This window comes from Eriocheir sinensis, chromosome 22 (genome assembly GCF_024679095.1).
Source record: "Eriocheir sinensis breed Jianghai 21 chromosome 22, ASM2467909v1, whole genome shotgun sequence".
Lineage (NCBI taxonomy): Eukaryota > Metazoa > Arthropoda > Malacostraca > Decapoda > Varunidae > Eriocheir > Eriocheir sinensis.
The window spans coordinates 9428025-9451063 of NC_066530.1; the positions used below are offsets into that span (position 1 = coordinate 9428025).

General features: G+C 44.0%; 1 protein-coding gene and 1 non-coding gene across 3 annotated transcripts in view; both read right to left on the bottom strand.

Annotated features, from left to right (window-relative positions):
* Positions 1-7283, bottom strand: part of LOC127002003 (fibrinogen-like protein 1) — a 123947-nt gene extending 116664 nt beyond the window's left edge. For both annotated transcript variants that reach the window (XM_050867324.1, XM_050867323.1), the window contains exons 1-4: positions 6978-7283; positions 5628-6305; positions 2239-2349; positions 1857-1969 (exon numbers count right to left, since the gene is read on the bottom strand). In XM_050867324.1, coding sequence (XP_050723281.1) covers positions 1857-1969; positions 2239-2349; positions 5628-6305; positions 6978-7148 — 1073 coding nt within the window. In that variant the 5' untranslated portion in view covers positions 7149-7283. The remainder of the gene's footprint in view (positions 1-1856; positions 1970-2238; positions 2350-5627; positions 6306-6977) is intronic.
* A 4641-nt stretch (positions 7284-11924) lies between these two features.
* On the bottom strand, positions 11925-11997 carry Trnav-uac (transfer RNA valine (anticodon UAC)). The gene has a single exon. It is a non-coding gene; the product is annotated as a tRNA-Val (tRNA).
* Between the last annotated feature and the right edge of the window lie 11042 nt (positions 11998-23039).

The window sequence follows — 23039 nt, forward strand, 5'->3', positions numbered from 1 at the left end:
ACTATGTCATGGAATGCCCTCTCATTGCTAAGTTTAAGCCACGGGTCTGCCTTGACCTGCCCCAGACAATTTGTTGGCTCCTGAACCATGATGTCCTCCCTGCTATCCTCAAAGAACACCCTCAGTTTGCACCAAGGTGGTGATGCCGTGTGTGGCAGCCTGAACTACTGCCGTGCTATACAAGGCTGTGATCTCTGCAGTATTTTACTTTAAGGACTAGTATTTACTCTATCTCTGTATTCATTCCCATCTAGTGCTTGGGCAATGTTCTCCGTCCCCACATTTTATTGTCTTATTGTCCAGGGGGAGGTACTGCCCCCTCCCTTGTTGTGCTTTCCTTCCTACCATTGTATCTTTTTAATTTCATGGTGCTACCTACACATGTATTAATAGTTGTATAATCACACTGTCCTGCCTGGGGGTTGGGATGGCATGTTCCTCCCTTCTCCCTTGTTGTTTACCTGCAACAATAAACTATCAATCAATCAATCATCGTGCACTAGTCACTCCGGATTCCCAAAAATAGTTTTTTCAGAGATCAAAACCGTCACTATGTGCTTCCCAGTCTTGACCTCATTTCGAATTTGATAACGTTTCGTTTCGTTTCGGTTAGGTTAGGTTAGGTCAGGTTAGGTTTGGTTTACTTAGGTTAGGTAAATATACGCATGATATTGACTGGGGAAGTGTGAATAATTTAAAGGGAGTGGAAATTAAATGTATAATAATGACTTGTGGAGTTCAGATTATACGTATAATAACGACTGGGGAGTGTAATATCTGGGGGAGTGCATATCAAATACTACACCGGCGTAGGATTTGAAATACCCGCTTCCACCTCATCTAGAGTAAGCTGTCCTGCGTACAATTGAGTCATTAGCCACGAAACGTTGTGCAGCGTTGCCGGTGGTCCAGGAGCGGGCGTGGGGTTGCCTTTGTGATAGCGGCACTGGCGGCACTGACAAGGTTTGCCAGTATGGTGGCGTTGGCCTGGCACCCAAGCCGAGACCAAGACCGAGCACCGGAGGCGGGTGGGGTACTGTTAGCTGGACAGGGTAAACAAGACAGTCGATCGTCGTAGTTTATGAGTGTGGCCAGTGTCACCTCTGCTACTTCTTCGTACTTTCTAAGAATGTTTCGTTCAGCTGTAAATGCTGTTTCCCATAAAGTGTCACCTCCAAGGACAGCTGAGGGAATATTATGACGGAGTTGTTTGTGGGCCACCATCTCTTGCTCAACTGATCCACTGTTCCGTTGGACTCACCAACCCACCTGCGGGAGTGAAACTCCCGAACCAAGATCAACCCCAAGCGCTGCCGGGCGGGAAGACACAAACAAAAGAACCGTCGCAGCTAATGAGTGTGGTCAGGGTCACCTCTGTTGTAACTGTATGCAGGGCAGCATACAGTTACAACAGAGGTGACACTGACCACACTCATTAGCTGCGACGCTTCTTTTGCTTGTGTCTTCCCGCCCGGCAGCGCTTGGGGTTGATCTTGGTTCGGGAGTTTGGCTAACACCGCCGTTTTGGCAAAACTTGCTAGGTCCATTGTCGTTGACATTACAAAGACATTTCCACTGGTGTTACTGAGCTACTGGTATCGTTGCGCAACGTTGCGTGGCTAAAGGGTACAACAGCGTCCGGTAAGTGCATACATACTTATGGTCAGGAGATACATCTCTTGAGTGTATAGTATCTGTGTAAACATGTTCAGATCAATTAAATTTCATGGGAAACTTTGGGAATACACCCCAAGTATCCGGAATTCCCGCTTATCCGGCACTTCTGAATCCCCGCGGTTGCCGATTACTAGGGGTTTTACTGTACTACGACCACCACCACCACAGCTGTCACTTACCTGTTGAAGTTTTCTAGTCCCCAGGAAGTGTTTTGTCGCCTTAGCACCACAGTCCACCCGCCTGTCTCCTTGGCCTCGCTCAGACCCATGTCACAGAAGGCACTGACGGGAGCCTTTTAGGCCACCAGGCGAGAAATCAGGCTTTGTCAAGCAAGGAGGTATAATTTGGAGAAGGGGGTGGGGGGTAGGGTAGGTGAATCGAACAGGTATAAAAAATGAATGGAATTGAAGAGGAAGCTATAAGAAGGGGAACATCAGAAATTCAAATCCGTCTTCAGGTATTTTCCTTGATTATCTTAGCGTGGCAATATAGCCCCTCCCTCTTCTCTGTTCAACTCTCTCTCTTTCTCTCTCTCTCTCTCTCTCTCTCTAAACAACACACCTGTGGTTCGAGTGTTGGGTAGGTGAGATACACTTTGCTCGGGGCATCGGGCTGACGCCAGTGTATGTCTGCACAGTCCAGTGGATAGTAGCGGGGACTGGTCGTGTTGGTCTGTAAGGAGAAATAGAGGATAGGAAAGAAAGGTATGCGTTAGTGTTTGTAGTAGTAGTAGTAGTGGTAGTAATATAAATATCAGTAGTAAGAATAATAATTGTAGGAATAATAGATACATCTTCATAAAGGTTATTGTTCAAACACCAAGGCTAATGTAGAAAAAAAATTTCAGACACTTCATTTATTCGGCCCAAGGGACTTCACTGCAGAATGGTTTGCCCCCAAAACTGATGTGTTGGTTTATAAAGTTTTATCAGAAAGTTGTATTGTTGCTGATAATCAATTCTAGGGGAAGGTGGTTGTAAAAATGGATAACTATTTTTGTCTTCACGCATCAAACATTTATATGCAGATACATATAGTCATATAGCTCTAATATGATGAAGAATGCAGCAGCCTCATCCTCCCTGACCATATTCACTTCTCTTTTTATTAGTGTTTCTCTGTGGACCTATCCTCTCATGGGTCCTGTGACCCTGTCCACGGCTAGCAGTCACAATGACCCCTGACTTTGGTTACTTCGGGTGGAGCCTCTAATCCCACCCTGAAGTAACTCCACTCTGAATCTAATCCCGATTCATAATAAGAAGTGGAGGTCGGGGTCGTGGTAGGTAAAGTTGGGGCATACGCTATAGCTGCGCATGGCCGCGGTGCTCATCTCCTTCGTATTGGCTCTTGAGCCTGTTGTGGGAAAAGCTCATCACCCCGCGACACAGGGCCAGTGTGACATCCGAGATACAACAGTTTACCTTCCCCAGGTATCCATTTATCGACCAGCCCGAGAGGGAGGATGAGCAGCTGGGTGAGCTGCACGCTGACTGCCCGGGCCGGGATTCGAACCCGGGCCCGCGGATTCGTAGCTATGCATGCTAACCTCATTTCAGTTTTGCTGGGGTAACCGACCGCTCAGCGAGCTCCCGCAGTTATCCCCATCGGGTGAGCCTGCCGCTTGTGACGCGTGGTGGGCAAAGCCGACGAGGGCATCACGAAAAAGGAAGGGCCGCCTAGTCCACTTTTTTGTTTTGAGGTGGCCGGAGTGGTACAGGTGCGGCGTCCGCCCGCAGAACCAGACCCTGCATTAACCTTCGGGGAACTCTTATGGGTTGGTTCCTGGAAGGTCCTGAACCTCTCGGAGGATCACCGACTGGCTTATCTAACAAATGTGGTATAAAGGCTGGAGGTGGATATAGCAAAACTCTTTGAGAAGTGGAAGCCTCATAGTGTCGAGGTCGGTAGGCATGGGGGTGGGGGTTGGGGGAGATACACCTACTTTTGGTTCGGCATAAGTAATGGTTTACGTTTAAGTATATACATCTTCAATCAACTGCAGCTATTTGTGATTGAGGTTACTCATGTTGAAACATTTGAAACATTTGAAACATTTATTAATAGCCTATTAGGTACAGTTACATAATTATGTTGTATGTATTGTTAGAGGCCAGCCTTTATATAAGCATAAGCTTTTCAGGCTGATGAGCGTATAATGGAAGTGAGGCTGAAGCACACCTTGGGCTACATGTCTCGTTACTGTGTATGCTCCTACTCAGATGAGTGAAATTGAAGAGCCAAACTCAACTCCATATACAACCAGTGAAACCTTCGGGGTACACTTATTGTTTTGGGCGACTTGAATGATATCACTGACACTGACAGAGTTGATTATGATCATGAGTTGTACCCCATGGTTCTGGTACCAGAAACACCAACAGCTCTCTCCTGAATTTGGCAAGATTTAGAATGCTTAGAATTGCAGGTTCATGATTCAGAGACCAGACCTGAACCGGTAGACTTTGCAGAGGAATGTAGGGGTAGCTTAGGATGTTGATCACATCCTTGTATAAGCATTTTTGGGAAGATCCTTCAGAACTGCAGGGTTTCCCGAAGTGCGGAACTCTTTGCAGCTAATCATAAACTTGTTGCTGCAACACTCAAGCTAAATATCAAATCAAGAGGAATTTCGAGGTAAAATCATGCCGTTTTTTAACTCTAGTGACTGGAAGATTTGGCATGCGTCCATGAATATACAATGAGAGTCTCAAATCGGTTCACTGTGCTCGGCACCCTTGAGGGCACCGTAGATTTGTGGGATAACTTCAAACTTGAAACTCCTCAAGCTGCAAAGCAATGCAAAGAAGAACGCCCGAGACCGTGGAGTAGTTTTGGTTTGGGGGAGACGCTAGACTCTGGAGCATATCGAGGAGAGTCGTATTGCCAGACTTGTTGAGAATCGGGACAAAAATAAGTGGGGTTGACAAGAGTCTCGCTGAAGACATTGAAGGCCATTTCAACGCAAATGACCTCTGAGCTGCCTACCGAACCCTAAAGAAGCTTCTATTTGAGCCTCACTCTTAGTTTAGCCCAATCTGAACAGCAGGCGGTGGCTGAATGGTTAGCGTGCGGGCGCAGCTTCCAGGAGGACACAGGGTCGCGCCCCTCCCGCCGTTACAAACATACTGGCAAGTTTTCAGTCACTGCTGAGTGACTTAGACTTCCCACATACTGTCCTGAAGACTATATCAACCCAGGCTCTAGATTTTTTCTAAAAGGAGGGTCAAAGACGAGCTCCGGGTAGCAGTATGAGTCAAGCAAAATGGCGCCACTTTAAACACATGCCTGCGCCATAACAGGCTGGACCCACCGAGAAAGCCTACCGGCGCTATTGGCAAAAAGTTAAAAAGGAAGATGGTATTCCTGCGTCTGACATGGATGGGCAGATAGCTCGTTGGGCAATTGTACACGGCGAATCCCCAGAGCAAGCAGCTCCTAACTGCTTGGCTACAAATAGCGGATGTTGAGCCACCATTTAAAGAAAGCCCAACCTTGACGAGGTCAGAGAGGCTGTGGTAAAGTTGAGAGGTGGAAAGGCAGCTGATATCTGTAACATCAGTGAGGAGCTACTTTAAGCTGGAGGTGAGGTCATGGGCCATGGGTTGCATGCGAACTTGACTATTGTATGGCAATCTGGTAATACTCCTTGCTGAAAGAGGGTGCTGGTCGTTCCAGTATGGAAAGGTAAAGATGATCGTCAGGACTGCAACAACAACCGCAGTATTACACTGCCCAGTGTGCCCTCAATTGCTCATGGGAATTCGGAGCCACCTCCTAAAACAAGAGACCTGAACAGTACGGGTTTACGCCTTGTAAGTCTACCTATCCAGCAATGGTATGAATACAAGAGGAAGTGGAAGAGGAGGAAATGGAGGAGGAGGAGGAAGAGGAGGAGGACCTTTCTGTGTTCTTAAGAAAATTACAGCAATTATCACTCGTGTACTTACTGGTGTGGTGACGCCTGTGATGCCGATAGCAGACTGCTGTGCCTTGCTTGCCGCCTCTTCCACATACAATGTAGCCTTCTCCACCCTTGCTGCCACCTCTTCTACCCTCGCCGCCACCTCCTCCACCTTCGCTGTCCCATCACTGATCCTTGCTTCCACCTCTTCCACCCTCGCCGCCACCGCCTCCACCCTCGCTTTTCCATCATTGATCCTTGCTTCCACCTCCTCCATCCTTGTTGCTATTTCGTCCACCTTCCTCGCCACCTCATCCACTTTCACTGCTGTTTCATCCACCCTCTCCGCTGTTCTGTCCATTTTTATCGCCGCCGCCTCGACTCTCGCCACAGTCGCCTCCATCCTCGCCATGGCCGATGCAGCTTCATCGGAGCACCTGGTTGATTCTTGAGTTTCTTGGTGTGACTGTACGGCCACCGCACAGAGGTCACACTTTTGGGTCAATGAGGTCAGGGTCGCGGCTAATTTATTGATGTCCTCGAGAATCAAAGCCTCGGCGTTAACTAGCCTGTCGGTCACTAAGTCACCCGTGTCTTCACCAAGAGTCTCAATTTTTTTCTTCAAGTTGGCCTCCAGCGTAGAGAGGTGGGTACGAACCGTTAGCAGTGAAGCTTCAGAACTACGACTCAAGATTTCGATCTGTCCCTTGAAGCCGGCCAGAACCTGAGGGTGGAGGGATAAATGAGAGAAGTTGTCCAAGAGGTCCCTCAAGTTAACATGCCGGCGCTATAGGCAGCACCTAAAAAAAAAAAGAAAAAAAAGAAAACATGCCTCGATTACACGGGCTACAGCATCCGTCCATCAGTAATGCACCCCGTTCCCGCGTCTGTGTCAAAAACAAAGCTAGCCACACGGCAAGATCTTAGGTACGCATTTTACTAACACGTTTCTCGAGGAATGTTGAAGGAGGAGCTGCATCACTAACTTTTGATGCTCATTAAATAGTCATAACATGATGGTGATATATAAGGGAATGATTTCATGTAAACAAAAGGTAGACAAAACGTGTCAAACAGCCTCCAAAACGATGGGATGAATCTTTTCCCAAATGGTCATATGGTGACTGATGATAATATTTATCAGAGTGATTGGAACGGACACCATTTAAGATCGTATTCTTAAACATCTCGTCACCTTAGTTTGCATGTTTGAAAAACCTCTCGTAGAAGTATCTGGGATTTCCATGGGCTGTTTTGTGACCCTAATGATAGTTTTCCACGACTTCTGAGCCACGAAAGGAAATATCACCCATGAAAATCCGGTTAACCTTCTCTGTGGCCTTGGAAAATGTCCCCAATGGGAGCGCGATACGTTTATGACTATGGACCTTAGTACCTGAGCAGGGATGGCGTCCAGGCTGTTCCAGACCGGCTGTAGTGGATCCTCGGGACGCGTGGTGAGGGAGGCTGTGTCGGCTGTGTCGCCCAGGCTGGCTAAAGCTGACAACACTCCCACACACATGACCACAAGCACCATCTGGTAGGAGGATTGGTCTTGTCTGGGCATGGCAGTGGTGTTGGTCGAGGTGGCGGTGGTGGTGGTGATAGTGTGTCACTCGGTATCAGTCGTCGTTGTCGTCCTAGTTGCATTATTATTGTTGTTGTTATTAGGGTAAAGATTCGTTTTAGGTCCGTGCCAGTATCTCAATACCTACCTTATGAAACATCATTATCTCTTCATATATCTTTTCTACAAACCTTCAACAGTCATGGAAACGCTTTGAAAATACAATGCAAGGACTTTTTTCTTACTCCTGAAAATAGGGAATAATGTTTACGGAAGCGCGTCGCCTCCTCTGGCGACGGTGCAGCCGGTGTTGCGAGAAATACCTCCTTGCTGAAATAAGTCACATATATATGTGAGGGGGGGTCCAGTGGGGGCGTAGCCCCCCTAGTTAGAAGGGAGGGTCGAGGGGGGAGCAACCCCCCCGTTAGCAGGTCGTAAAGTTCGGTTGGAGTAGTTTAAATATGCTCCCCGACCCTAAACCTTCTGCGAGCTATTTTGCATCTGCGGCGGCTGCAGCGTCACCGCGGCCGCCGCCAGATAAGGCGACGCGCTTTCGTAAATATTATTCCCTATTTTCAAGTGTAAAAAAAAAGTCCTTGAATTGGATTTTCAAAGCGTTTCCATAACTGTTAAAGGTTTGTAGAAAAGATATATGAAGAGATAGTGATGTTTCATAAGGTAGATCATGAGATACTGGCACGGTTCTAAAAAGACTCTTTACCGTTATTATTATTATTATTATTATTATTATTATTATTATTATTATTATTATTATTACTATTATTATTATGAGTAGTAGTAGTGGTAGTAGTAGTAGTAGTAGTAGTAGTAGTAGTAGTAGTAGTAGTAGTAGGCTAAAAGAATACAATGAGGTCACGGCCCCTCACAAGGATATAAGGCGGCTCCTGAAGATGGGTTGCTCACCAAATTCCCTTTCCGTCCATTAAATGCATCTAATTTTCGTTTAAAGGTTTCAGTTGTTTGCCTCAACTACTAAGGATTTCAGAGGCTGTGCGGCCTCGTTTTTTGGGAATAATATCGTAACGAACAATCGTATCGGTACGAGATTTTGCGACAGTGTATTTCACACACTGCCTTAATTTTTAAGGGTATCGCCAACTGCCACAAGTAGAGAATAAAGGCACTTGTCCCTATACCAAGAGGGTAAAGTCATCAGTGTCAGGCAAAGATACGAACACAACTACCAGAGGCTCCGCCCACCTTGTTCCTCTACCCTCCATCTCCCGCCTCCTCCCTTCTCCCTCAATCTCTCTCTCTCTCTCTCTCTCTCTCTCTCTCTCTCTCTCTGGAAGATACATACATACTCGAGAATGATTTTTTTTTTTCAATTAAGGCATGCTTGATGTGATACTGGGACTTTAATTTTGAGCATAGTGATACACATCTGGGCCGTGGACGTAATGACATGTGAGAGTAGAGTGAGGTGGTAAATGATGACTACCATGATTGATGGTAGAACGATTGCTCGCTTGTATTTGTTTCTCTCTCGTTTGTTTTTTGTTGTTATACCTTCGCAATTCTTCCCATTACCATACTTTCAGCTCTTCCCTGACAATAAAATTAATAGCACCACTATAATTTGGCGATAAGAGCACCATTACTTTTATCAGTAGGTACATGCTATACAATAGCCCTACGAAAACGTACACCATAAACCACCAAACCACTACGCTACCAATAGTTACGGAGGTAATTAGGCTATGTAAGTAACACGTTACCCTACTCTCAACTTTATTTAAAGGATGCCTATCAGTATTAGAAAGAGTATATAACGCCACTACAATTAATGCATGCCTTTCATTCATTATAGTTACGAAGCTACATGAGAGAGAGAGAGAGAGAGAGAGAGAGAGAGAGAGAGAGAGAGAGAGAGAGAGATTGAGGGAGAAGGGAGGAGGCGGGAGATGGAGGGAAGAGGAACAAGGTGGGCGGAGCCTCTGGTAGTTGTGTTTGTATCTTTGCCTGACACTGATGACTTTACCCTCTTGGTATAGGGACAAGTGCCTTTATTCTCTACTTGTGGCGGTTGGCGATACCCTTAAAAATTAAGGCAGTGTGTGAAATACACTGTCGCAAAATCTCGTACCGATACGATTGTTCGTTACGATATTATTCCCAAAAAACGAGGCCGCACAGCCTCTGAAATCCTTAGTACGTACCGACTCAGTTTGTTCCACTCGTCCAGCACTTCGTTTTTTTTTTTCTTTTTCTTTTCTGATCTTAGATACATCCAGCTTATTTATACCCGTTAATGTGTGTTCTCACATCAGTTTTTAATGTAAGCACTTCATTTAAATCGCTCTTGTTAATCCCATGAATCCATTTAAACAACTCAACCAAATCCTCACGCAGTCTACCCCTTTCCGAGGAGTGCAAATTAAGTAGTTTTAGTCTGTACGGGAAGTTCCTAAGTCCCTGGATCATTTTAGTCATTCTCCTCTGTATTGTTTAAAGGGAATATATATTCTTCCTGTAATAGGGGCGCCAAAACTGGACAGCATGGTCCAGGTGATGCCTAACCAGAGCCATATACAGATTGAGGGTAACTTCTGAGCTCCGGTTGTCTGCTCTTCTCGAAATTAAACCCAAGACTCTATTTGCGCTGTTTCTAGCTATAATACATTGACTTCTGAGTCGAAGATCAGAGCTCACACGCTTACCCAAATCCCTCTCGCAGCTGGAGTTATTTAATGTGTATTTACTTTGGGGGTTATTTCTTCTCAAACGAGGGACGTTGCATTTGTCAATAGTGAACTGCATCATCCATTTTTCGCCCCACCCATACAGGACATTTAGTTACTCTTGGAGTATCTCAGCATCGTTGTCCGAATTGAAAAGTCTTCCTATATTTGTGTCATCAGCAAACTTGCTTAAGTCGCTGGTTAATCCGTAGCAAAGATAGATCGTTATTGTACATGGCAAACAGCAATGGGCACAAAACTGATCCCTGTTGGACTCCACTAGTAACTCAACCCTAACCCGATTTATCATCATTAACCTGAACTCCCTGCGTCCTGTCTCTAAGCCAGGCCTCGACTTTACCCTCTGTCCCGTGGGCCTTTATTTTAGTGAGGAGTCTTTGGTGAGGTACTTTGTCGAATGCCCTATTAAAATCGAAATAAACAATTTCTTAATTTTCGTTTCTATCTGCCGCTTCGTACACCTTTATGTAAAATGTCAAAAAATTTGTTAATGAACCCGTGCTGGGAGCTATGGATGAGCTTGTGTTTCTCTGGGAAAATTGTTAGAATCTATTATAGCAAAAAATATCCACGACCATCTAGATTCTAGAGTCAAGATGGTCGCGGATATTTTTTGCTATAATAGATTCTTATAATTTTCCTACGACTGGCATAGAGCTAATTGGGCAGTAATTTGACATTATTGATTTATTACCTTTTTTTTGTAAATCGGCACAACATTGGCCTTTTTTCATAATGATGTTACCATGCCAGTGTCAAGAGACTTCCTAAAGATGCTGGCCAGTGGCCCGGAAAATGTCTCTAGATTCCTTGAAAACCCGCGGGAAAATTTCATTTGGACCGGGCGACTTGGTTTCCTTTAGTTTGTCTCGTTAATGACTTCCTCCCTGGTTATTCTGACCTCACATAACATTACTTTATCCCTCTCCGTGAACACATGGGGGGCTTAAAGCAAAGACGACGCATCTTCATTGTAAATACCGACAAGTAATGGTGAAATAAAGTAATTATTAATACCGACATTTAATGCTGAGCTTGTGTCCCTATTGACGAAGGGCCTTCCATCCTAAGTTCTAAATGGCCCAATATTACCCCAGGCATTTGTTCCGTACAGCTGGAAAATGTCCACGATACATGTTACCATGCCTCGAAGCCCTTTTTATCTTCTGAAACAAGACGGGAGTGACATTCTCCGCATCGTTTGGGAGCCGATATACGCCACCTAAAATAATCTTGTCCCATGATTTCACAATTTCTATCCTCAGGGCTTGTAATGCCACTTAGTAATGCAGCTTTGAAAGTTTTTGTCTCCCAAAAAAATCTTTGGATTGTCAAATTAACGTTGTTACGGGATAATTTAGCGCACTATTCACCGAAATATAATGTTTAGTGGAAAATAAAATCCACCACCAACAAGGCCATTGATACATTATCAGAAAAGCCTAATAAAATGTGCTCAGCCCCATTTGTCCAGTTTCCACCGTAATAGTATTTCCATTTGAAACTGGCCGGTGGGGTGTTGGCAGCTGTGGGGTCAGCCCCGCCCCGCACCTTGCCACACACCCTCAGCACCTCTCGCTTCCTCTCATATGTCAGCTATTTACTACTTTTAAATGGTTAAATTATATAATTGGATAATCCAATAAGGTCATACAGTGTTCAGATTGTTTCGTTTTTAGGATAACAACAAAGATTTTGTATAAGTACCACAACACTTGACAAAGTTGTATTCCAACGATGTCAAATAGTGGTATTTATACAAAAAAATTCCAATTATCCTAAAAACGAAACAATCTTAACACTCTTAATAGTGTGTGTATGTGTAATTCACCTATTCACCTCTTGGTCTGCTGCGGGTCTCTCTCGAAGACAGCCAGCCGTTCCCCAACGGAAGACCACAGAGCTCGTAGTACCGATCTTCGGGTAGGACTGAGACCACTCACACACAACACACCGCGACAACGAGATCACAACTCCTTGCCTGACGTCGCGTACCTACTCACTGCTAGGTGAACAGGGGCTACACGTGAAAGAAGATAAACCCAACTTATCTTCATCCGGTCGGGGAATCGAACCCCGGTCCTTCTAGTTGTAAGCCAGACGCTCTACCCCTGAGCTACCGGACCGTGTATGTGTGTGTGTGTGTGTGTGTGTGTGTGTGTGTTTACCTAGTTGTGGTATGCGAGTGAGGAGCCACGCTGGTACTGTCCTGTCTCTATATCTACTATAATCCAACTTGGCCTTAAAATCATGAATGGTCTTTGCATGGACCACATCTCTTTCCATGCCGCTTCAGGCCTCCTCCACCCTTTGTGGAAGCTGTTCTTCTTTATGTTTTTTCTACTGGCTTCCTTTTTCATCTTTCTCCTATGGCCTCTTGATTCTCTTGTATCCCACATTATTAGATCTCCTTTGTCCACCCTTTCCATCCCACTCAGCACCCTGTACACCACATCAGATCTCCTCTCTCCCTCCTCTGTTCCAGTGTGGGTAGCTTCAGCTGCTTCAGTCTCTCTTCGTATGTGTGTGTGTGTCCTGGAACCAGCTTTGTTGCTGCCCTCTGAATCCTTTCTACTTTCCTTATATTTGTCTTTGTGCTCGGTGACCATACTATTGCTGCGTATTCCAACCTTGAACGTGTAATGGCTACAATCAATTTCTTCATCATCTCCTCATCCATATAATGAAAAGCAATATTTATGTTCCTCACCAGGTTGTTTGTCTCACCTACAATTCTGTTTATGTGTTTCTCTGGCGACGAATTTTCCGATACAGTAACTCCCAGGTCCTTTTCCATTGATGTTTTCCTAATGCTTTTATTTCCCAATGGATATTTGCTTAAAATTCTTTTTATGTATTTTCCAAACTCCATCACACTGCACTTTCTGATGTTAAATTCTCATCTACCCATCAACGGCTCCATTCCCATATCTTATCCAGGTCCTGTTGTAGTGCTTGACAGTGCTTTTCACTTGCAATGCTTCTCAGCAACTTAGCACCATCAGCAAACAAACTAATACAGATGTTCACTCCCTCCGCCATGTCGTTGATGTAGATTGCAAACATGACCGGAGCCATCACCGACCCCCGTGGGACTCCACTGATCACCTTCCCCCACGAGGACCTCACACCCCTCATCACCGTCCTCATTTCCCTATTTTCCTAAAAGTCCTTCATCCACCTCAAGAGTCCTCCTCCCAGTCCTTTAATGCACTCTATCTTCCACAGCAGTCTCTTATGTGGCACCTTATCGAATGCTTTCTTTAAGTCTAAATTAATTCCATCAGCCCAACCTTCCCTTTCCTGTACTATGTCAATCACTCGTGAGTAAAAGCACATCAAGTCCGTTGTACAAGATCTTCCTCCTCGAAAGCCAAAATGTCTGTCCGTCAATCTGTTCTTTCTCTTCAGGCAGTCCATCCATTTATCTTTGTTCAACCTTTCACAGATCTTCGCTGCCACACTTGTTAAAAAGACTGGCCTTTAGCTTCCAGGGTCTTCGGGGCATCCTACTTTGTGAATTGGTATAATGTCTGCTCCTTCCAATCTGTTGGGCCCTTACCTTCTGCTAGTGAACTGACTATGATGCATTGCACCTTATCAGCTAATTGCTTACTGCACTCCCTCAGGACCCAGCCTGACACACCATCCGGTCCCATTGCCTTCCTCACGTCCAGACCTTCCATTAATCCTTCCACCTCTTGTACTGAAACTTGTCTTCCTTCCAAGTACTCCACATTTTCCTCTCTTCCTTCTTGTCCATTCAGGTCACTCTCCCTTGTAAACACTGCCTCAAAACAACCTTTCACAACTTCCACCATTGCTGCCGCAGCCTCGTGCTCTTCGCCATCCACCTTTAGCTTACTTATTCATTCTGTGTCTCTCAGGTTGCTGTTGACATCTATGGAATAACTTCTGCTTTTCTTTACAATTTTCTATTACATTCCTCTCTTAGTTCCTCTGTTCCTCTCTCCGTACTCTGATGTATTCATTTCTCGCTTGTTTGTCCTTCACCCAAAGTCTTTTCCCTCTTCTCCACCCGTTCCATGCTACATCTCTTTCTTCCTTCGCTGTTTCACATCTTCTGTTGAACCAAATTCTATTTCTAACTTCCCTTTTCCAGACTTTTGGCATGTATTGCTTTACTCCTTCACTGTAAATCTCAAGTAAAGACAGCCACTTCCTTTACACTCCTCCAGCTCCGTAGAACTCACTTCAGTCCAATTCTTCAAAGTGCTTTCTCAATTGTGCAAATTTCATCTTGCTGTAACTGTATCTCCCAATTCTGTGGTCTTCTCTCCTCACTTCTCTTCTGTCATTATTATTATCATTATCATTATTATCATTATTGTAATAGTAGGCTATTTAATAATGATGAAAATGATGATGATGATGATGATGATGGTGTGTGTGTGTGTGTGTGTGTGTGTGTGTGTGTGTGTGTGTGTGTGTGAGGACATCCGCACGGATCGTAAGCACTGATTAGTGTATGTGTGTGTGTGTGTGTGTGTGTTGTGTGTGTGCTGAAATAAAATAATGAAACTAGTAGCAAAAACCCTAATATAATCAACAATGAAATGATACATATGTAGTAATAATAATAATACTTGGTATAATAGTACTGAATAATGATAATAATAATAATAATAATGATAATAATAATAATAATAATAATAATAATAATAATAATGATAATAATAATAATAATAATGATAATAATAATAATAATAATGATAATAATAATAATAATAATAATAATAATAATAATAATAATAATAATAATAATAATAATAATAATTTTATTAATATTGATAATAACAATATTAACAATAATAATAATAATAATAATAATAATAATAATAATAATAATAATAATAATAATAATAATAACAATAGAAATAACAATAATAATAATAATAATAATAATAATAATAATAATAATAATAATAATAATAATAATAAAAATAACAATAATGATAATAATAATATTATTATTAATAATGATAATAATAATAATAATAATAATAATAATAATAATAATAATAATAATAATAATAATAATAATAATAATAATAATAATAATAATAATAATAATAATAATAATAATAATAATAATAATAATAATAATAATAATAATAATAATAATAATAATAATAATAATAATAATAATAATAATAATAATAATAATAATAATAATAATAATAATAATAATAATAATAATAATAATAACAATAATAATAATAATAATAATAATAATAATAATAATAATAATAATAATAATAAAAATGATAGAAAATAACGAAATAAACACCTTATATTAATAATAATTTCTACTACAACTACCACCACTACTACTACTACTACTTTTTTTTCTTTCTTTTTTCTACTACATAAATGATACCTCCACCCATGTTTATTTTCCCGACACATAATCATGGAGGGCTCCATAGCTTGGAGGTCATTAGCCCCAACTCTGTTCGCTAATGACTGTGGCATCCAACCATATCACTAATACTACCTAGTACTAAAGCACCTATCATCTATTACGTCCAGATCCCCCTTTCCTTCCCTACTCAATTCACTCCCGACCCACCCTAATGTCACTCTCCACCACTGTGGCTTCATAGTCCATATACTACTACTACTACTACTACTACTACTACTACTACTACTACAACAGCTACTACTACTACTGCTACTACTACTATTACCACTACTACCACTATTACTACTTTTTTTTTATAAATACTACTACTACAACAGCCTCCATCTATTAGAGTTGCGTTGTGAGCGGTATATTCTCCCATATCCTTTCACAAAGCTATTCATTGGCCCCACCCCGCCAACGACTGCGGCCGACAACCATCTCCATTTAATATTACAAACCCTACTAAACATTTTATTTTTAAGCTATCAGAGCTTGTGGTTGATACGACTATCAACCACCGTCGCTTCAAAGTCCAGGTCAGCAATGCGGGTGGTTTTGGGTGCAGGTGACCTGGTTCCTCTCAGGCAGACCAAGGCTGACCTCAGCACTACTACTACTACCACTACTACTACATATAGTTCTTAAGCTAACAAAACCTGTGGTTGATGCTGCTATCAACCACCGCCTCCTCAAAGTCCTGGTAGGCAATGTGGGTGTTTTTTGGGTACAGGTGACCTTGTTTCTCTCAGGCAGACCAAGGCTGACCTCGGAGGGAGAAGGACAGCCTGCTTCTCTTTCAGGCGACCACACTGCTTCTCGACAGCTGTTTTATCTACTTCTACTACTACTACTATATACTACTATTACTACTACTACTACTACTACTACTACTACTACTATATACTACTACTACTACTACTACTACTACTACAGCTACTACTACTTTTACTACTACTTCTACTACTACTTTTACTACTGCTGCTACTACTACTACTACTACTACTACTACTACTACTACTACTACTACTACTACTACCACTACTACTACTACTACTACTACTACTACTACTACTACTACTAATAATAATAATAATAATAATAATAATAATAATAATAATGTACACTGCCCTACACACTATGTTCACAGAAGCACTGACACCCTTCCACCACACTGGCTCTGATGACACTGGTAGTACATACTCACCGCACAGAAGCCAATGCTCCCTTCACCGCGGTCTATCCTCTCCCTCTCTATCTCCACAAAAGGTTGATAGGGATGTGGAGAAGGGGGAGGAGGAGGAGGGGGAGGATGTGCGTGAAAAATAAATGTATGTGAAATAACAGTAAAAATGTCGCTTCTCTTTGAATTATGTGCCGTATTATTAAACATTTAGGCGCCCAAGCACACATATTTGACAAGAATTTCGTAGGAGTTTTGGGCGTTTCCAGGGGTAAATTAATGACCCTTGTGGTTGTCTGACCATTCTTCTGTACCATGATTTTATAAGAACTGGATAGCTGTGTGTTACCGAAGAACAAGTCATAGATGTCTGGAACGCTGTGTCGATTGTCAGGTAGAGGAAATGAGTTTTTGAAACATAAGAGGCTGCGATTGATTTGTCTATCTGAAATATCAACAAGGTCATAGGTTAAGCGTTCCGTAGGGTCCAGTCTTAAGTAATGAAATTTCTATTGAGTTGGTCTAATGATAAAACGTTTCATTTTTGTATGTGATAAAAGAAACAGTACAAGTAATTATTAATATATTCTTTTTTTTTTTTTTGTTAAATCGGGTTTAATCTGCATGGTTAGATAGGCGATGGCCTAGTGGTCAGCGTGCAGGCGTGGTGAGCACGGGGACCAGGGTTTGAGTCCCAGTGATGTACGCTGACAGTTTTCAACCATCGCCGAGTGGCGGAAGATTACCCACATACTGCCCAGATATTTAATCAACCCTAACTTAAAGTAACCGTGTTACCGAGCTAGGGGTCGCCACCGGGCGGCAGCATGGACCAAGTAAGAGCCATATCTAACGGCAGCCACTATGAAGGAAATTCGTCTGCGCCACTAACGGATTGGGGTCGCCCAAGAGACCCCCTCAAGAAAGCCTGTCAGCGCTACTGGCAGCACCTGAAAAAAAAAAAAAAACTTTCTTCCTTTCTCTCTCTGAATAATTTTTCTCTCTATTGGATGTGCCAAACCCCATGCACAGGATGGGTTGGCACGCCCCTAACCTTAGTCCTCCTACATGTTTGCGGTGTATCAAGTCCCTGTACAGCTAAGAGATGAGAATCCTGGAGGTTAATTAAGCACGTCGTGGTCGTGTGGTGCAGCTAGAAACACACCACTTTGGTCCTATATTCTAGTCAAGACGGGCAGCCCCTCCTGGCTCGGTGAGGTCAATCGACTGGTATGCTTGACCACGAGCCAAGCGGCCACCACTGTGTTAAGTGTGGCTACGTATACTCTTCTGCTATCCCTGAGGCTTTTGGTTATGCTTATAATCCCAATGACTTGCCTCCCTTTTAGGGCTTCGTGGTGTGTGTGTATGGGGGGGGGGGGGGGGGGAAGGTGAATTTTTAGATATCTATATGCTATCTAGTACTTTTGACAGGTCTAGTTTGAGCAGGAGAGCACCCCTGCCGCACCAATCACATCCGCCCCCTTTTCCTGGGGACCAAGGGTGGGTTTCATCATAGTGCTCTCCCAAGCGTGGTGACGTCACGCGCAGTTGGGAGAATTTCTTGGGCGTGTTTCATCACCGCGCCACAAGCACTTCCAAGTAGGATTGGGGGCGGTCTTGGGAGTAGCCAGCGTTGCCAATCTTCCGCGTCGCTTTGATGTCTAATATGTCTTCAATTAACCTAAATTACACTTCTTATGTATAATTATGGAATTATAAATATAAACAATTGATATTTAGTTGAAATACAGCGATAGTATCTTCATTGTAAGGAATATGTGCACGTATTTTTGTTCCGTCTGCATCTTCAACGGCACCACGGTGTAGACAAACATTTAATGAGTCGTGAGTAGACCCTGGCCACCTCGCCACCATGGCCCGCAGCTTGTACTGTGCATCAAATAACACTTGCACATTGATGCTGTGGTAGTTCTTGCGGTTGACGTACACTTCTTCGTGCTCATGTGGGGCCACTATTCTTACGTGGGTGCCATCAACAGCACCCACCACACCGGGAAAACCAGCAATTTCGGCAAACTCCGCCTTCATTCTCTGCTGCTCCCCCGGTTTAAATGGAAGCCCATGAACCGCCTCATATTCTCTTGTTTCACGAGAGCATCCACGGTCTGGGTGATGATTCTGCTGACTGTGGCCCGGGAAACTCCAAAGTCATCTGCGCTGCACTGCTGCATTTTCCCGGCGGCGAGGTATCGCAGTCAACGCCACTTTCAGCTCCGCTGTGACCGCACGGCTCCTCTCGGTCCTGTTGCCAATCACGTGTATCACCAAGTCAGTGACGAACAACAGGCCAGCACGATCCACCCTGTACCTCTTCTTGAACTCGGTGTCATCGTACTCGTTAAAGATGTCCCTTCTCGGGCGAAAATTCCTTGGTCGGTGCTGGCGGGGTTGTTCACGGGCTGCCATGTTTACAGTCAGACGCTTGCAAGCTGCACTACACATTCCACCTATATACATGATACCTACACACCAGTGCCTTACAAACGCACTTTTGAAAACAATAAGACTTAAGAAATCAAAATTAAGCTGAGAGAACCATATCGTAGGGAGTAGGTAGGAACAAGTTCTAAATAAAGGGAGGTCAACCCACGGTCGGCTCAAAATTAGTCCCATTCCACGCATCCTCCCGAGGCTCCTCCCCGAGATCCAAGTGACGTAGCACAGGGTATAAAGAAAGCTGACCGAGCAGGCAACCCCATCAGTGCCACCACGACACTTGACCTGAGACACACATGCCCTCCGCTCTCCGTCCTTCTACTCTCCCTCGCTCCCACCAAATTCTCTCTCTCTCTCTCTCTCTCTCTCTCTCTCTCTCTCTCTCTCTCTCTCTCTCCCCACCCACACACACACACACACACAGAGAGAGAGAGAGAGAGAGAGAGAGAGAGAGAGAGAGAGAGAGAGAGAGAGAGAGAGAGAGAGAGAGAGAGAGAGAGAGAATTTAGCGGGATACGGCAAGAGACGGCAGCAAGCGGAGAGCGGAGGTCAGGTGTCAGATCAACTGTCGTGATGTGACTGATGAGTTGCCTACTCGCTCAGCTTTTTTTATACCCTATGGAGGGAGAGAGAGCGAGAGCAGGCTCATCCCAGAAGTCCAAGTGACATCACTTAAGCTGCGCGTGGGTTGACCTCCCCTTATTTAGATCTTGGGTAGGAAGACACCTACCAAAAAGGGCGTAAACCACTCCCGGTGAGGTATATACACGAGGCGAGGAGTGTACTGCAAGCCCACCAAAAACCCTTCCCATGTCCTCACTTTCCTTTACCCTGTTGTCTCATCATTACCAGAGAGTAGTCAAGCACGCTCTCTAAAGACAGATCATCTTTCTTTCCACACCACACTACATACCACCACACACCATTTCCCCCCAAATTCTAATTCAAAATGGCTTACTATAACAATGCCTTGGAGTCTCCGCATGTGGGGAGGGAGAGGCACAGATTCCCCCGGAGAGGGCTCCCCTTTCGGCTCCCGACCCGAGAGGTGTCTTGGTATTATTCAGGGGCCTTGTCCGTCCTCGTATTTTTTTTTTTTTTTTTTACAACATAGGAGGCACACACAAAAAAAGAAAACAATAATAAAAAAAAAGCCCGCTACTCGCTGCTCCTAAAAAAGAAACAAAAGAGGTGGCCGAGAGCAAGGTCAAATACGAAAGGAGAGGTGTCCTGATACCCTCCTCTTGAAAGAGTTCAAGTCGTAGGCAGGAGGAAATACAGATGAAGGAAGATTGTTCCAGAGTTTACCAGCGTGAGGGATGAAAGAGTGAAGATGCTGGTTAACTCTTGCATAAGGGGTTTGGACAGTATAGGGATTAGCATGAGTATAAAGTCGAGTGCAGCGGGGCCGCGGGAGGGGGGGAGGCATGCAGTTAGCAAGTTCAGAAGAGCAGTCAGCGTGGAAATATCGATAGAAGATAGAAAGAGAGGCAACATTGCGGCGGAATTTAAGAGGTAGAAGACTATCAGTATGAGGAGGAAAGCTGATGAGACGAAGAGCCTTAGCCTCCACTCTGTCCAGAAGAGCTGTGTGAGTGGAGCCCCCCACACATGAGATGCATACTCCATACGAGGGCGGACAAGGCCCCTGTATATGGACAGCAACTGTGCGGGGGAGAAGAACTGGCGGAGACGGTACAGAACGCCCAGCCTCGAGGAAGCTGATTTAGTAAGAGATGAGATATGAAGTTTCCAGTTGAGATTTTGAGTTAAGGATAGACCGAGGATGTTTAGTGTTGAGGAAGGTGATAGCTGGGTGTTGTCAAAGAATAGGGGATAGTTGTTTGGAAGATTGTGTCGAGTGAATAGGTGGAGAAACTGTGTTTTTGAGGCATTGAAGGACACCAGGTTCCTCTTGCCCCAATCGGAAATAATAGTAAGGTCTGAGGCTAAGCGTTCTGCAGCCTCCAGCCTTGAGTCGTTAAGTTCCTGTAGGGTGGGTCTTCTATTAAAAGAAGTTGAGTAATGCAGTGTGGAATCATCGGCGTAGGAATGGATAGGACAGTTCGTTTTGGAAAGAAGATCATCAATGAACAACAGAAAAAGAGTGGGAGATAGGACAGAACCCTGTGGGACACCACTGTTAATAGATTTAGGGGAAGAACAGTGACCGTCTACCACAACAGAAATAGAACGGTCAGAAAGGAAACTGGAGATAAAGGTACAGAGAGAAGGATAGAAACCGTAGGAGGGTAGTTTGGGAAGCAAAGATTTGTGCCAGACCCTATCAAAAGCTTTTGATATGTCTAGTGCAATAGCAAAGGTTTCACCGAAACGGCTAAGAGAGGATGACCAAGAGTCAGTTAAGAAGACTAGGAGATCACCAGTAGAACGCCCCTTGCGGAACCCATACTGGGGATCAGATAGAAGGTCAGAAGTGGAAAGGTGCTTTTGAATCTTCCGGTTAAGGATTGATTCAAAAGCTTTAGATAGACAAGAAAGTAAAGCTATAGGACGGTAGTTTGAGGGATTGGAGCGGTCACCCTTCTTAGGCACAGGCTGTATGAAGGCATACTTCCAGCAAGAAGGAAAGGTAGATGTTGACAGGCAGAGGCGAAAGAGTTTGACCAAGCAGGGTGACAGCACGGAGGCACAGTTTTTAAGGACAATAGGAGGCACTCCATCAGGTCCATAAGCCTTCTGAGGATTGAGGCCAGAGAGGGCATAGAAAACATCATTTTGAAGAATCTTAATGACAGGCATAAAGGAGTCAGAGGGGGGATGAGTAGGAGGAATATGCCCAGAATCGTCCAGAGTGGATTTTTTTGAAAAAGTTTGAGAGAAGAGTTCAGCCTTAGAGATAGATGAGACGGCAGTGTTGCCGTCAGGACTGAGGAGTGGAGGGAAAGATGAAGAAGTGAAGTTGGAGGAGATGTTTTTGGCTAGATGCCAGAAGTCACGGGAAGAGTTAGAAAAAGCAAGGTTTTGGCATTTTCTATTAATGAAAGAATTTTTGGTTAGTCGGAGAATAGATTTGGCACGATTTCGGGCAGAAATGTAAAGTTCATAATTACCATTAGTTTGAAGGCTCTGGTACCTTTTGTGAGCTACCTCTCTATCATTGACAGCACGAGAACAAGCGTGATTAAATCAAGGTTTTTTAGCATGAGGAGTAGAGAAAGAACGAGGAATGTATGCCTCCATTCCTGAGACAATCACCTCTGTGATGCGCTGAGCACACACAGAGGGGTCTCTATCCTGGAAGCAATAGTCATTCCACGGGAAATCGGAAAAGTACATCCTCAGGTCGTCCCACCGAGCTGCAGCAAAATGCCAGAAGCATCGCCTCTTCGGTGGGTCCAGAGGGTGTACAGGAGCGATAGGACAGGATGCAGAAATAAGATTGTGATCGGAGGAGCCCAACGGAGAGAACAGTTTGACAGAATAAGCAGAAGGGTTTGGGGTAAGGAAGAGGTCTAGAATGTTGGGCCGGTCTCCAAGACGGTCGGGAATACGTGTAGGGTGCTGGACCAACTGCTCTAGGTCGTTGAGAATAGCAAAGTTGTAGGCTTGTTCACCAGGATGGTCAGTGAAAGAGGATGAAAGCCAAAGCTGGTGGTGAACATTGAAATCTCCTAGGATGGAGATTTCAGCGCAGGGAGAGTGAGTCAAGATGTGCTCTACTTTAGAATTCAAATAGTCAAAGAATTTTACATAGTTGGTAGAGTTAGGTGAGAGATAAACAGCACAGATGTATTTAGTAATAGAATGACAATGAAGTCTTAGCCAGATGGTAGAAAATTCAGAAGAGTCAAGGTTGTGGGCACGAGAGCAAGTGATGTCGTTGCGCACGTAGGCGCAACATCCAGCTTTGGATTGAAATTTAGGATAGAGATAGTAGGAGGGAACAGAGTAGAGATGTATGGAGTATGCATCTCACGTGTGGTGGTGCTCCACTCACACAGCTGTTTTGGACAGAGTCTCATCAATTCCTCGTACTGTCAGTTTTCTACCTCTTAAATTCCGCCGCCATGTTGCATCTCTTTCTATCTTCTATCGATATTTTCACGCTGACTGCTCTTCTGAACTTGCTAACTGCA